The 13,135-nt window shown below is 29.7% G+C and overlaps 1 protein-coding gene across 5 annotated transcripts in view; it reads left to right on the forward strand.

Moving 5' to 3' along the window:
* LOC142328946 (alpha-tubulin N-acetyltransferase-like) overlaps positions 1-13,135 on the forward strand; it is a 51,134-nt gene that overhangs the window by 25,424 nt on the left and 12,575 nt on the right. For 2 of the 5 annotated variants that reach the window (XR_012757386.1, XM_075373138.1), the window contains one exon: positions 5,120-6,633. The exons of 2 other annotated variants lie outside the window; for them this stretch is intronic. Coding sequence is in view for 2 of the 3 variants with exons in the window: in XM_075373138.1 (XP_075229253.1) it covers positions 5,120-5,126 (7 nt within the window). In the remaining variant the exon portion in view is untranslated. Of the gene's footprint in view, positions 1-5,116; positions 6,634-13,135 lie in introns of those variants that run through there. One more of the 5 variants, XM_075373137.1, reaches the window with a different exon arrangement.

Consider the following 13,135-nt stretch of genomic DNA (forward strand, 5'->3'; position numbering starts at 1 on the left):
GTATTACATTATTTACAAGCACTTCCAGTGAAACAGAAGTTGTATTTTTTCTTTTTAATTTATAAATATATATTTATGTGTGCGTGCATGCGTGTGTGTGTGTGTGTGTGTGTGTGTGTGAAGTACATCTGAAGCTTGATGCACATCAAGTTTTTGAAGTGTAGAAGCACTATTTAAAAATGAACAGTCTTAAATCGTGAAAAGGTGATATGTATCCCAAAATAAATACTTATATACTTATGATTTAAACATGTTGTGTTTCTGAGAATTGAATTATAATGTGTGATCTTAGAGAATGCTTGAAAATTTGATTGTCTGTGGTTAAATATTACATGGAGATTTTGTTTTAACAGTTTATAGAACACGATATAAGAAAGAAAACAAGAACATTCATCCAAAGATGAATAAACTCTTACTAAAATTTAAAAAGACATATATGTTTGATAGAAAGTATTAAAAAATATACGAGCTTTAATTCCTCCTATGAAAATTTTGATTGAATACAAAGATAAGAAAATTACAAAAAACTAATTTTTCATATGTTTACATTTCAGTGTTTTAGACAAAAAATGTGAAAAATTTCGTGGACTTTATTTTGTATTAAATTGTATAAATTTTATTTGTTTTCCTGTAATTTTTAATAAACCAAAAAGGTAACTATGAAAATTATAAGAACTATTTTAGACTAAAGGGGACATTTTAATTGCTACGTAGCTTTTTATTCTTTCTGGAAAAAAGTTTTTTGTGTCAAATTTTTTTACTACAGTTAATTAGTGGTTTTTAAGTTATAAAGTAGAAAATTTATCAAATTTATAGTTATATGATATTAAACTACCACTCTTGTATCACCCTGTTCCAGTTGTTACTACCTTCTCTGCTTATTGTTAATATTAATTCTGGATGTAAGATTTTATTTTGAAGTTTGTTTATTTTATCTTGCTCTCTTTAACATTCTAATAATTTTTTTTTTTACTCTCATGTTCTCACTTACTTTCCTGGTGAATATAGCAAGAATAGCTTCCTATTCTTTCCCCTTAAAGGGGAAAGTATAGTTTTTGAGTCCAACTAGTTCACATAAACAAAAAAAACCAACATTTATATAAGTCACTCTGCTTTTGCCCTTATATCTCAGAATTGACCAAAGGTTTTATTAAATTTGGCCAAAATATTTTTATATACACATTAACTTTTTTCAGAATTCGTTAAGGGGGTGGGAGGATGTTGCAAAAAACAAATTTTGATTTTCTTCAGAGGTATTTTAGAGAAAACTTTATTAAAGCAAAGTTTTTACCTACAAAAATTATTTTTTTCAAAAATCAATCCCCAATTCTTAAAATTCAAATATATTGTTTTTGTTCTTTTGCTCTATTTCTCTTTGGTTGAATTATTTTTCAGAAAAAATGTTAAAATAAAATTTTTAAACAAATTCTATATACTTCAGAAGTTCCTTCAATTTTTTTAAATGATTGATTCTGGACCTAAAATGCAGAAAAACATTTGCAATGAAAAAGCTGTACAAGTTATTTTACTTGACTGGCAAAGTCGGTAAGTCATGCAGTATTTGCCAGCTTCTTTCATATATAATTACAAACAGTGTTAATTTCTTAACATAAAAATTGAACAGTAATTTTTATATTCTTCATCTGACACCTGATTCATCTATTTTTTGTATTCAGCACTTATCTTTATACAAAGGATCGTTTTTGAAAACCACCTTATTCCTTTTTCTCTTTTAATATGTATATAGTATTTTCTCAAATTTATTGCAATGATTGATTAACTATTTGAAATATCTAAAATATAAAAAACTTATTCAAATTAAATCTTTATATATTTTCTAAAATATGGTTTACAAATTTAGATTTACATATACTGTGTGTGTATATATATATATATATATATAATTTTTTATGTTCATATTTTCTTTTACCTAAAACTTAAATGAAGAGCTGTTATGCCTGTATAAAACATTTTGTTAGCTTCGCAGTCTAGTATGCTTATAAATAAATTATAGTATTAATATATGTAAAACCCGTTTTTCTTAGAAGATTTTTCCAGTTTTGATACTATAAGATGTTCAACTTAAGAGGCCCCATTACTTAGTTCATTCTATAAGTAATAGTTTATTGATAAACGCATACATAACAACCCAACATACTACCCTGGGGACACCCAGGGTTGCGTGTTGGGTTCATTGTTGTGGGTGGTGAAATTTAATTCTCTTCTGCAGTGAGGCTGCCCAGCAGGTGTCTCACTGTGGCTTACGCTGATGATGGGCTCCTGCTGATCAAAAGATGCACGCCGAGGGAGGTTGAGCTTCAAGCCACTCAGGCTTGCAGAGTACGTAGTTATGAGGTCATTAATATAAGATGACCTTCAGCCCAGAGAAGACCACTATGATGCTCCTCAAAGGCCATTTGGCAGTAAGGCAGTGGGTTTGTCTTTCGATGGTAGGACAGTGCATAAAATATGTTCAGGCTCAAAAGTACCTTGGTCTATTTTTCAATAAGAAAATGCAATTCAAGAAACACCTTCAATACGTCATGGGGAAAGCCTTCTTTGTTATTCGATAAGTGGTCAATCCTGATTGGAGTTAATTTTAAAACCATGAGTAGCATAAGGGCCTCTGCAAAACGATTATGCTATATGCGGCGCCTGTTTGAGCGGATAAGCTAAAATTAAAAAACTATCAGAACATATTGTTGAGAACTCAACACCTTATACTTTAATGGTAGCGATTTCGCAGGAGACAATGTTGGTGATTGCAGGCATGAAATCAATAATTTGCATCAGGCAACAGCATTATGTTGCCAAGAATTTAGGGAGTTACTTCTGACAAAGTTTGGGAAATTAAACAACATGGTAATGCTTTGCGGTAGGCCAGATGCGATAAGGCTAAGCGTAGACATTATATGCATGGGCTGTTTCCTGATGTTAGTTTGCAGGGTGCCCCTTGGGTACAGCCAAATAAGTACATGATGCAATATCTTTCTGGGACAGGCTGCAGAGATTTGGCGTGGTGGACTCAGGAATGTGTCCACAATGGAGACAATTAGATTATGTACATCATGTTCTATACGTTTGTTCCTACTATGAGTTGATACACACAGTGCTAGCTTGATATTATAGGGTCGGCATTAGATCTCTGTTAATTGGTGAAACTGGGCTGTATGGATAATAGTTGAGAAATTCATACACTATTATTGCCAACTATTATTTATACACTAAGGATTGCCAAGGGGATTTAGGGTGCCATCTGGGCTTTTCCACCTTCTTCTTTTTTGTTTTGTAGTTGCTAAGTTTTTGTTGTTGGTTTGTTTTCTGTGGTTTCATTGTTTTGTTTTATTGCATTGCATGTTGAACTCACTTCTTTTACCTTGGGATAGGTAGTGGATTTCAGTTCCTTTTTCTTATTTTTTTATCCAGGCTTGTTTGAGACTAACATCAGATGTGTTTTGTTTTTTGTTTGGTTGTTTTCTTTTATTTTTATTTTTTTGTAAGGTATAGTAGTACACCAATGGCAATGTCACATGTGGCATTCGCATCGGTAGCATCCTGACTAAGGCCAGAACAAGGCTGAGAGATGCCTTTTGCCAGGGTTTTGAAGATGACCTTCAGTAAAGCCCATAAGGACTAGATACAGAGGGGTTGGCCTGGCAACCAAAACTGTCACATGGTGGATGTCTTGCCCTGTGGAGTTAAGATGTCCTGTTGCAACCAACAGTTACTTTAGAAATGATTTTTACACTGAAAAAATCCTATGACATCCCCATAGTAGAGCAAGCTATAGAGTTGCAGAGCTCTGTAAGTGGCGCTGTTCTGTTGCAACCAGCAGTCACACTAATCCTCTTGCAGTAAGGCTATGAACACTTAGATAATTTCTTGGTAGATGTCAGCATCCACAATCTTTTTTAAAAATCAAGGGTCCTATTCAACACCTTGAAACAGCACACCATACATCTATTTTTTGTGGGTGTAGAGGAGATTCAAAGAAAATGTGCAAGTTTTCAGTATCACAGTTCTGGTAGTTCTGACTATTAACATACCTACCAAGGTGAGACCAGACTTCATCTGTGAAAAACAGTGATCTAAAAAGCCATTGTTGCTTCTAGTGAAATTCTTGAACCGTTGACAGTAGTGAACCCTTTTAACATAATCAGCATTAATTAGCTCATTAAAAACTTGCAGTTGATACAATAACATTTTTCAGCATTCTCCTCACTGCAGTGTGGGCTGAATCTAGTCAAATGTTCCCTTCCCAGCTTAGTCTCCACAAAGATTTATTAGGAAATCTTGTAACTGCAGCTTTAATGTCCTGTACATCCTGCCTCGTTATAGCTGACATTTCAACTCTTTCAACACCGAACCTGTTTCACAAAATTTTTAAAATGTCTGAATAACACTTTTCACCGGTGCTTCTTTTTAAAATTTCTCCCTGATTTTTCGCCGACACACAACATGAGATTTCATCTCTAAATAAGTTTCCATCATTAATACATGTTCTTCAACAGTTTACCGCATTTTAACAAACACACGATCATGCAATCTTGTTCAAAACCCAATACTCTACACAAGCCAATACCGAAATGTGCAAGTAATAAAAATTTCTCCCTACTCCAGCTCCAGTCGTATCAACAGTCTTCATTATTTTACCCATCTCTCACCAGTATATGCATTTTAACAAAAATTCGCACTTAGTATATACTGCTGAGTGATGAGGCCTCTTCTAAGTTGAACTCCCTGCTTTTTATATTTAAATTATTAGGATCTTCATTCAAGTCTTTTCTATGTATTACTGATGAGTAATTAATTAATTAAATTCTTAGTAATGTTTCAGCATAATCTTACCATTTAAGTGTAAATAAAATATATTATAATTTATCCTAATATAATAAATATATAAGTTGTAAAATTTTGTACTGCATTTACTTTGAAAACAGATATGCATCTAAATAGAATAGTGTTATGTTCAATTATTTTCATAAGCAATAATGAGTTTTCTCAATTCAGTGACTTTATAATCACTTTTCTTTATTAAAAAAAAATTTATACTAAAAATAACTATTTTTAATTGCTACTGTTTTTTGTGTAATTTTTTTAATATTGTTTTCGATAGCAGAATTTGAATGTGGAAGTCAGAAACTTGCGGTGATGATACTTTAATTACTACATCAACATTGCTACTCTCAACATTAATTTTCAATCTACATGTGATGACATGGCATTCGATATATACTATACTTTATTTTACCCTTTCTCCTTTGTATATGTGTATCATTGCATTTCAGCTTTTGATCTCAGATTCCACCATTTTCCCTCAAACAACTATGCGGTAGCTTTCATTAGTATATAGATAATTTTATTGTATTAGATAAGAATTTTTAATTATAATTACTGTTGTTACTTTTAAATAATTTTGTAAAAATAAAACCAAATTACTTTTTGTGGTTGTGAATTTTTTTATATGGTTGCTATTGTTGAGCTATTAATGTTGTGTTTATTATTGTTATTTTACTACTGTTGGTGATATTTAAGTATTTATGATTGAGTGATATTCAATTATAAAATATTATGGTTTGATCTAAAAGATCTTACTGACTATTAATGAATATTTTTATAGAGTTATTTATATATTTGTTCTAATTTCTGGTTTAGTCATTTTAGTGAGATTTATTGGTTTTATTTAAAAAAAAAAAAAAAAATAGTATAAAGCTTTAGATGTTTGGCTTACATGTAGCTTGTACAGACCTTAACAATGTACTAGTATTCTGTCTGCTAATAGTGGCTTGAAAAATTGGATAATTTGATTTTTCTCATCATTAATTTGTATTACTACAATTTATTACTAACAAAATTAATTTATACAAAAATTATAATTTTTTGGAGGTTTGCAAAATTAGTGTGAAATATTTTAGGTTCTGAATTTTTTAGTTATATAAAAGTATGTACATAATATGAATGTCATTATGCTCTTAATCTTTGAGGTAACATTTCCACTTTAAATATTGTTTCAAGAATCAAAAATAGATTTTATTTTTTGTTTCATTTTTTTTTAATTTGGCAAATAAAATTCTTATGTGATCAGTGAATGTTGTTAAGGAGTGTCAAATATACCATCAAACAGTTAGCAGAGATGACCAATGCATAAACACTATTTATTATATTCGTTGAAAAATTTGTTTTGTACCACCATATCATTGTATAATATTTTACAAAAATTTTATACAATATTTTAATCAAAATTTAACTATAACATTAAACTTAGACTATTAACTTTAAATTTTAACTACAACACTTTAAGGCAGTGCTTTCTTTGTTGTACTAATGTTTATTATATAGGATGTCTTTGTATAACTTTATCTGCTATCTTTGTTATTTTATTGTAATAGATATTTCTTCATTTTTACCAGTACTAAAAATTTGGATTAGTTGGTGCTGCACTGATCAGACCAGTGAAAATTGTGATTAAATATAAATTAAATTTAATGTTGAGGTTTTTAAACAAAACTTAAATCTTTTATTCTCTCTTTATTTTAATCTATCTCAAGTATGGGAGTTAAATAAGGCATTTTCAAAAATTGCATTATTCTTTCTTTGATAAAAGATACAGTACATCAAAAATTTATCATTTAGTAGTAATAAGGAAGTTATTTTTTAAATTATGATTTTTTTAATGTTTTAAAATTTCACATGTATCTGGATTAACCAGAATTCCTTATAACCAGGTTGGCAATACTTAAAAAGTATTTTTCTTTTAATTGTCAATACACATTATCATACAAAAATGACAAATAAATATTAATTTATGATGAGTTTATAAGTTTCATTATCGATATCAAGCAATCTAATTCTGATGTTGTGATAAATTGAAAATTACATCTATACGTCCTAGATTGTATGTGTTTGCCAAATATGTGTAGCTTTGAGTTATAAAATCAGGTGCAAAAATTGTGCATTTGATGTGCATTTTGATTCTGCATTTTGTGTTAAGCGTAATCAGTGTAAACATTTAATGTGTACGTTTTTTTTATTTCAACATGCTAATTTATTAGTATTTAGTTGTTAAATTTATGTTGTTTATGAAGAACTTATGAAGATTATTTACAGTAGTGTTTTAATTGTATGGATAAGATGTACAACAACATTGTTTACTTAAACACTAAAGAATTAACAAAAAATATTTTTTTTTAATTATTGCCTCCCATTAAGTTTTTATTCTTGCCTATTAAGAGTCTCATCACCTTCTAAAGGTTGTATATTTTCATAATATATTTTGCAATTTACTGGTTGTACTTTTATTTTTTCATTACTTTCATCATAATCTTTACACATATGTTCCTTATGGTGTAGCTTATATAAATTTGTTTAGCAATTTTATCTTTTCTCTATAAGGACAGTTGTTTCTCTTTGTTCTTCTATTTGTGTACGTTCTTTGATGATATTCACAACTTGTCTATTCTAATACAGGCAATTTTCTGTCCATGGCAATGCTTTACTTAATCTTATTCACAGTAGTTTTGTATTTAATTGTTATTGTTCGTATTAAAGGATTTTAAAATAGTTAAACATGATTTATTGTTATCAGTTGAATTATTTTTAAATATAGTAGTAATTAGCATTTTTGTCCCTGAATAGCTTTAATAATTTTTTACAGCTGTAGTGCAGCTATATAAGTATAGAAATAATTGAAATTTATACTTTAAAATTAGCCATGCTAATATTACAGTTTGTAAATATTGATAGATTCTAATTATTTTTATTTATTTTTTTTTTTAATTTTGATTATCCATTAAAAATATTTTTTTCATTTGGAATAGTTTTAACTGGTACAATCAATTCTAAGAGCATAACTGGTACTATGTGGTCCAACAGACCCATAAATAACTCTCTATTAAAATATACTAACAAGTGGAACAATGGAGTCTAAAAAGCCCATTTCAATTGGAGTGACAGCGTAACAATGTTTGTACTCTTATTCTTTTTTATCCTACATTTCAACACTATTTATTTTTAATTGTTTATTTATTTTTTTAATTATTGTTAGATTGTTTATTTATTAAATACACTGGAATTTTGTTGTTCAAAACAAAAAATTTCAATAAAAAATATCAATGTAAATAAAACTAAAATCTGAATACAAAAATTTATAAAAATGGATAAGTAAATATTATTAAAAACCCAAATTTTTAGTTATTTTTATGTTTAATCTTTCCACATTTTTTTGACACAGTCTTTGCAAACCTTTTTAGCACATACCTAGCATGAAAGTCATCAACATTTTATGCATAGATATTTTGTTTTTCTTCTAACTCTAGCAGGACACAGCGCACACGTTTTTCTTTGCTATAAAACATCACAATCATCTTCAGCTGAATTATATATTTCATCTTCTTTGAGCTTCATAACTCTTCTTATAGTTAACCTCAGTTTTTTTGGCATAAAAACTGTTAGAAAGTCTGCGTTCTATATGTGGCCTAGTGAGCAACTATCCAATTTTTCTTTATGAAATCCATTCAAGTAATCTGTTTTGTCCCTTTATACTTTGCATAAAGTACAAAATAATTAGCTAGACTAATACTAATAATGGCAAAGAATATAGCCATCGGCCACCTTCGTGTTCTCCTAGCAGCAGTATAATTTGCACATTTTTGGTCGATTGTGTCTACTCCGCCTTTACTCTTGTTATAATAACTGATTATTTCTGGTTTATCTATCTTTGGATCATTGACAGGTGAATGATACATGGAAGATATGGCTAATACAGATCTTGTTTTTTTAGGAACGTAGGACATTAATACTACAGTATTATTAGTGAATCCACACATACAAGTAACCCACATCTTCTGTTTGGTAGGAACTCAGGAAGGATTTTTGTTTTTTTTCGGTGTTCCTACGTATGTGATTCCTTTCTGTAATTCCTTGACAAGTTCTATAGAACTGAACCAATTGTCAGCTGTTACGTTTCTGCAAAGGTGTGTAACTGGTTTCACCAGTTTATTGAGTGATTGTGTTGGTATTCCAAACTTCAGAAAGTGTTATTCTGTCAGACCCTTTGCCAGTACAGATATATGCATTTAGTAGGTAGCTTGACCTAGCATCTGCCATGCGCATCACCTTGATACCATCCTATTAGGTTTTTTGGCATGTAAACACGGAAAGCACACCAACCCCTAAATGCCACAAGCATCATCAACAGTAAGTGATGGCCCTGGAGAAAGACATTTTCGTGAGTTTTCAGTTGAATGTATAATATAATATAGAGTTTTCAATATAAATATATATATTATACTGTATTTATTCGAGTATCCCTCGCCACCGAATAAGCCCCCTCAAATCGATTTTCTGAACCGAAAATATTAAAAAAAAATCAAGTATATACCAGTATTTTAAAGCGAAACAGATATGATAAAAAAATACATAAATATTTATAAAGTAAAACATTTAATTTGTTCATTTAAATTACAATATTAATATTACATTAATAATTAATTACCATAAGTACTAATTTAGTTCAGAATCAGTAGGCTAGTAAAACGAAAAGAAAGTATAATGTTGAAAAGGGTCATTCCAATACAAGTTTAATGTGGGATTTTATTTTTAATTAATGAATGTCAATGTCTGTAGAAGTGTTACTGGTTGTCTCCACATCGCTCTGCCAAAGGTGATCGTCTTCACTACCATCAAGTTCATTAGATATTCTGCATTTTTTTAAACTTTTCCTTACTAATTCCGTGAAAATACCTTCCCAAGCGTCTTTTATACAAACACAAATCTGGTTAAAATCTGGGAGTTTGATTCTTCCTGTAGGCATGATAAAGAAATTTTCATCAGCTGTCCATTTACTGTACAGTTGTTTTAATGCAGATTTGAACAGTTTATTAATGCAGACATCTAGTGGTTGCAATAGAGATGTCAATTCGCCTGGAATTATTACTTGGTCTGTCATACCCTTTTTTAAAATGTCTTTCACTTATCAGTCGTATGTCCCCGATAACTATCCATTACTAGCATATTTTTTTTTATTAAGTAAATCTCCTGATCGCTTTTGCCATACACACTTGATCCAATCTAAAATTAAGGTTTCGTCCATCCAACCTGATTTCTGTGCTCTAATAATAACTATATTTACCTGTACGGTAGGAAGATTTTTTCTTTTAAAAACAAGTACAGAGGAAATTTTGATCCATCAGAAGTAATGCAAAGCATAACACCTTTGGTTTTCATTACCACTAGTGCAAAGCGTAACACTTTTTTCACCTTTTTTGTTTACGGTTTTGTCAAATAGCATTTCAAAATATACAGGGGTTTGATCAGCGTTTCCTATTTGAAAAGGCAAATAGCCTTTATCTTTTCTAAGATTTATTATGTATTTGTGAAAATGTAATATTTTTTGTTCATAAGTGTCTGGAAGTCGTTGAGAAATGGTCATCTTTCGTCTTATTGACAAATCATTTAGTGCAAAATATCATGTTATCCATCCACGGCTTGCTTTAAAATCAATTTTATTCAGTGATTTAGCAATTTTACGAGCATATGATTGGCACATTTCTGTCATGACAGCATGACTGCATTTCCTTTTTTCCATAACAGTCATACAATTATTTTCTATGTCTGTGTATTTTGGTTTTAAGCCACGTAAAGCCTGTTTATTACCACTGCCTTTCACCAGAAGTTGTTTCTTCTTACGCCAGTCTCAAATGCAGCTTTCATCTACGTCAAATTTTCTTCCTGCCGCCTGATTTCCAATATTTTCAGCCTCTTCTATAACGTGCATTTTTTCATTTGCTGTAAAAGATCATAGACGCTGCCCTTTTGTATTCATTTTAATGCCGTAATTGAAATAAATCATCATATTAAACTTTACATGATAAACTAAACAGATAAAATGCACATAACCGTCCACATATACAAACAGTACAATGACTATGGCGAATAGACAAGACGATGATAGGTAACTGATACTGTAACTGTAGTTTCATTAGAACCAGATGCAGCCTATACACAATGAATCAGTTTTAAAAAATACCGTAACTTCGTTCCTATCAATAATATGAACAGGATGTTAATAATTAAGGATGTATTCTGTATAAGCGGCATCCGGTATTGATAAACAAAAGCCTAATGTAACTATATTTATGTGATTGAATTTAGTTACTTCTAAGAAAACGTATACTTTACATAAATTATCCTGGCTAAAGGCTATGTTTCAAGTAATCCCCGCACCCTTATTTTTTCTCTCCAATTCCAAGAAAAAAAAATGCAGGGGGTACTCTATTAAATACGGTATTTATTTTTGATACAGCCACTGCAGAATTATTTTTCTTTCTCTCCTCACGGTCTGTAGGGTTGTCAAAACGTAAACTTTACAAAATAGAGGGAAACCTTTTTTTCGACATATTACATCGAAAAATATCTCTTGCTCTGCCATCAGTACTAAATAAACTGTACGTTCTCATCACTAAATTTGAATATGAAAGTTAACAAAAGAAGGCTGAGAAAAATTTTCGATTCAATCATATTAATATTATGACTTAAGAGAAGCATTGTAAACATCCTTGTACTTTCTTTGTGAAGTAGTAATTTTCACTTTAGATTTCAAGTAATATCTCTTCGGAAACTAAAAAAACTCCAAATTTTTTCTAGGTCTGGGTTGCCTCTGAGAGATTTGGTTGTATTTTTAATAGCTGAAAGTTGAACCACAGTATTGTGACACCATGTGCGTACATTTTGAGGCAGTGGTTCTTTACCCACTTGAATTCATTCTTACCATAGTAAAATTTATCTCTTGATTGCCGTAAAACATTATTGTCATCATCACTTTACTCGGGAGCTATGGTTAGTTTTTTGTTCATAGTCAGAATCTATATCACTGTCATCTATTTCTATATCGTCATCTAAAACAAGCTTGAATCTATGCAGGATATGTGTGTAAAAGAACTAGGAAATTCAATTTTTTTGAAATGAAAATATAAAGTAGTAAACAGTTAATCACAAAAGTAAAACTTAAAAAGTAACTGTTTTTCACAGTGTTCTTATTCATAAAAAAAAAAAAAAGCGTAAATACTAAAACATACTAGTACAATGACGTCCATAAAATTGATATGTGTTTTAATGGAAAAATATTAAAACATTATTAGTTTGATGACATCTCTCAGACCATGGTAGACTACAACACAAAACCAGTGTAACAATAATGATTTCAACACAACAAACTTCCTACACTCACTCACTCACTAATAGAAAGGTAGATGGTGAGGAACATCAGATGCTCAGAAGTGGGGGAAAGGAATTGACACATCAATCTCACGACCACATCATACCAGTTACAGGTTAAAAGTATTCAATATTTTATGAAAAAAGCTGCAGCTGTTACAAGGTTTAGAAATGATTTTTCAAATACAGTGATGGAATAATTTTTAAAATGTAGTTCACCTTAGCTGTGTACACACCTATTCTAGCCTTTTTTTCCAGAAGTACTGAAATTATTTCTAGTCGTCCATTTTTATCATAGTGTGTTATACCAGAGACTGTCTTGGATTGACTGAAAACAAAACAGGTTGAGAGCTAGAACTATAATCAGGTTGTTTTGTTTAATTAAAAAAGCTGCCAAATGTTATATAACATTTGAGTTATGATAAAGTTTTTTTTTTTCAATTTGTTGAAGCGTATGAAAATTAAATGAACTATAATTCATAATAATAATAATTCATAAGAATTTATAGTTCATTTAATTTTTTAATTATATGTTCTACACATACTTTTAAATAATTTTTTTAAATTTGAAAAGTTATAATTTAGCTTGTTAAGATTTTATAATATAAAATATCTTTATAAATGTAAACTAAGACAAGGAGGATTTATTGTAAATAAATTGATAATTATTTTAGATATTGATTATTATATGCTTTATAATATTACATTTTTATGTTTTGGTTGAAGAATTTTTTTAAAGTATAACTTCTTCCTCTATCTAAGATAGATTATTCTGTTATATATTTAAATGTGTTTAAATAATTAAATATTGTTTTTATAAAATTTATTAATATTTATTAATTTATTAATATATATACATTTATTTTAGTCTGATGTGGAATATTCTCATAGTTATATATTAATGAACTTTGTTAAAATAATT

This window comes from Lycorma delicatula, chromosome 8 (genome assembly GCF_047948215.1).
Source record: "Lycorma delicatula isolate Av1 chromosome 8, ASM4794821v1, whole genome shotgun sequence".
NCBI lineage: Eukaryota > Metazoa > Arthropoda > Insecta > Hemiptera > Fulgoridae > Lycorma > Lycorma delicatula.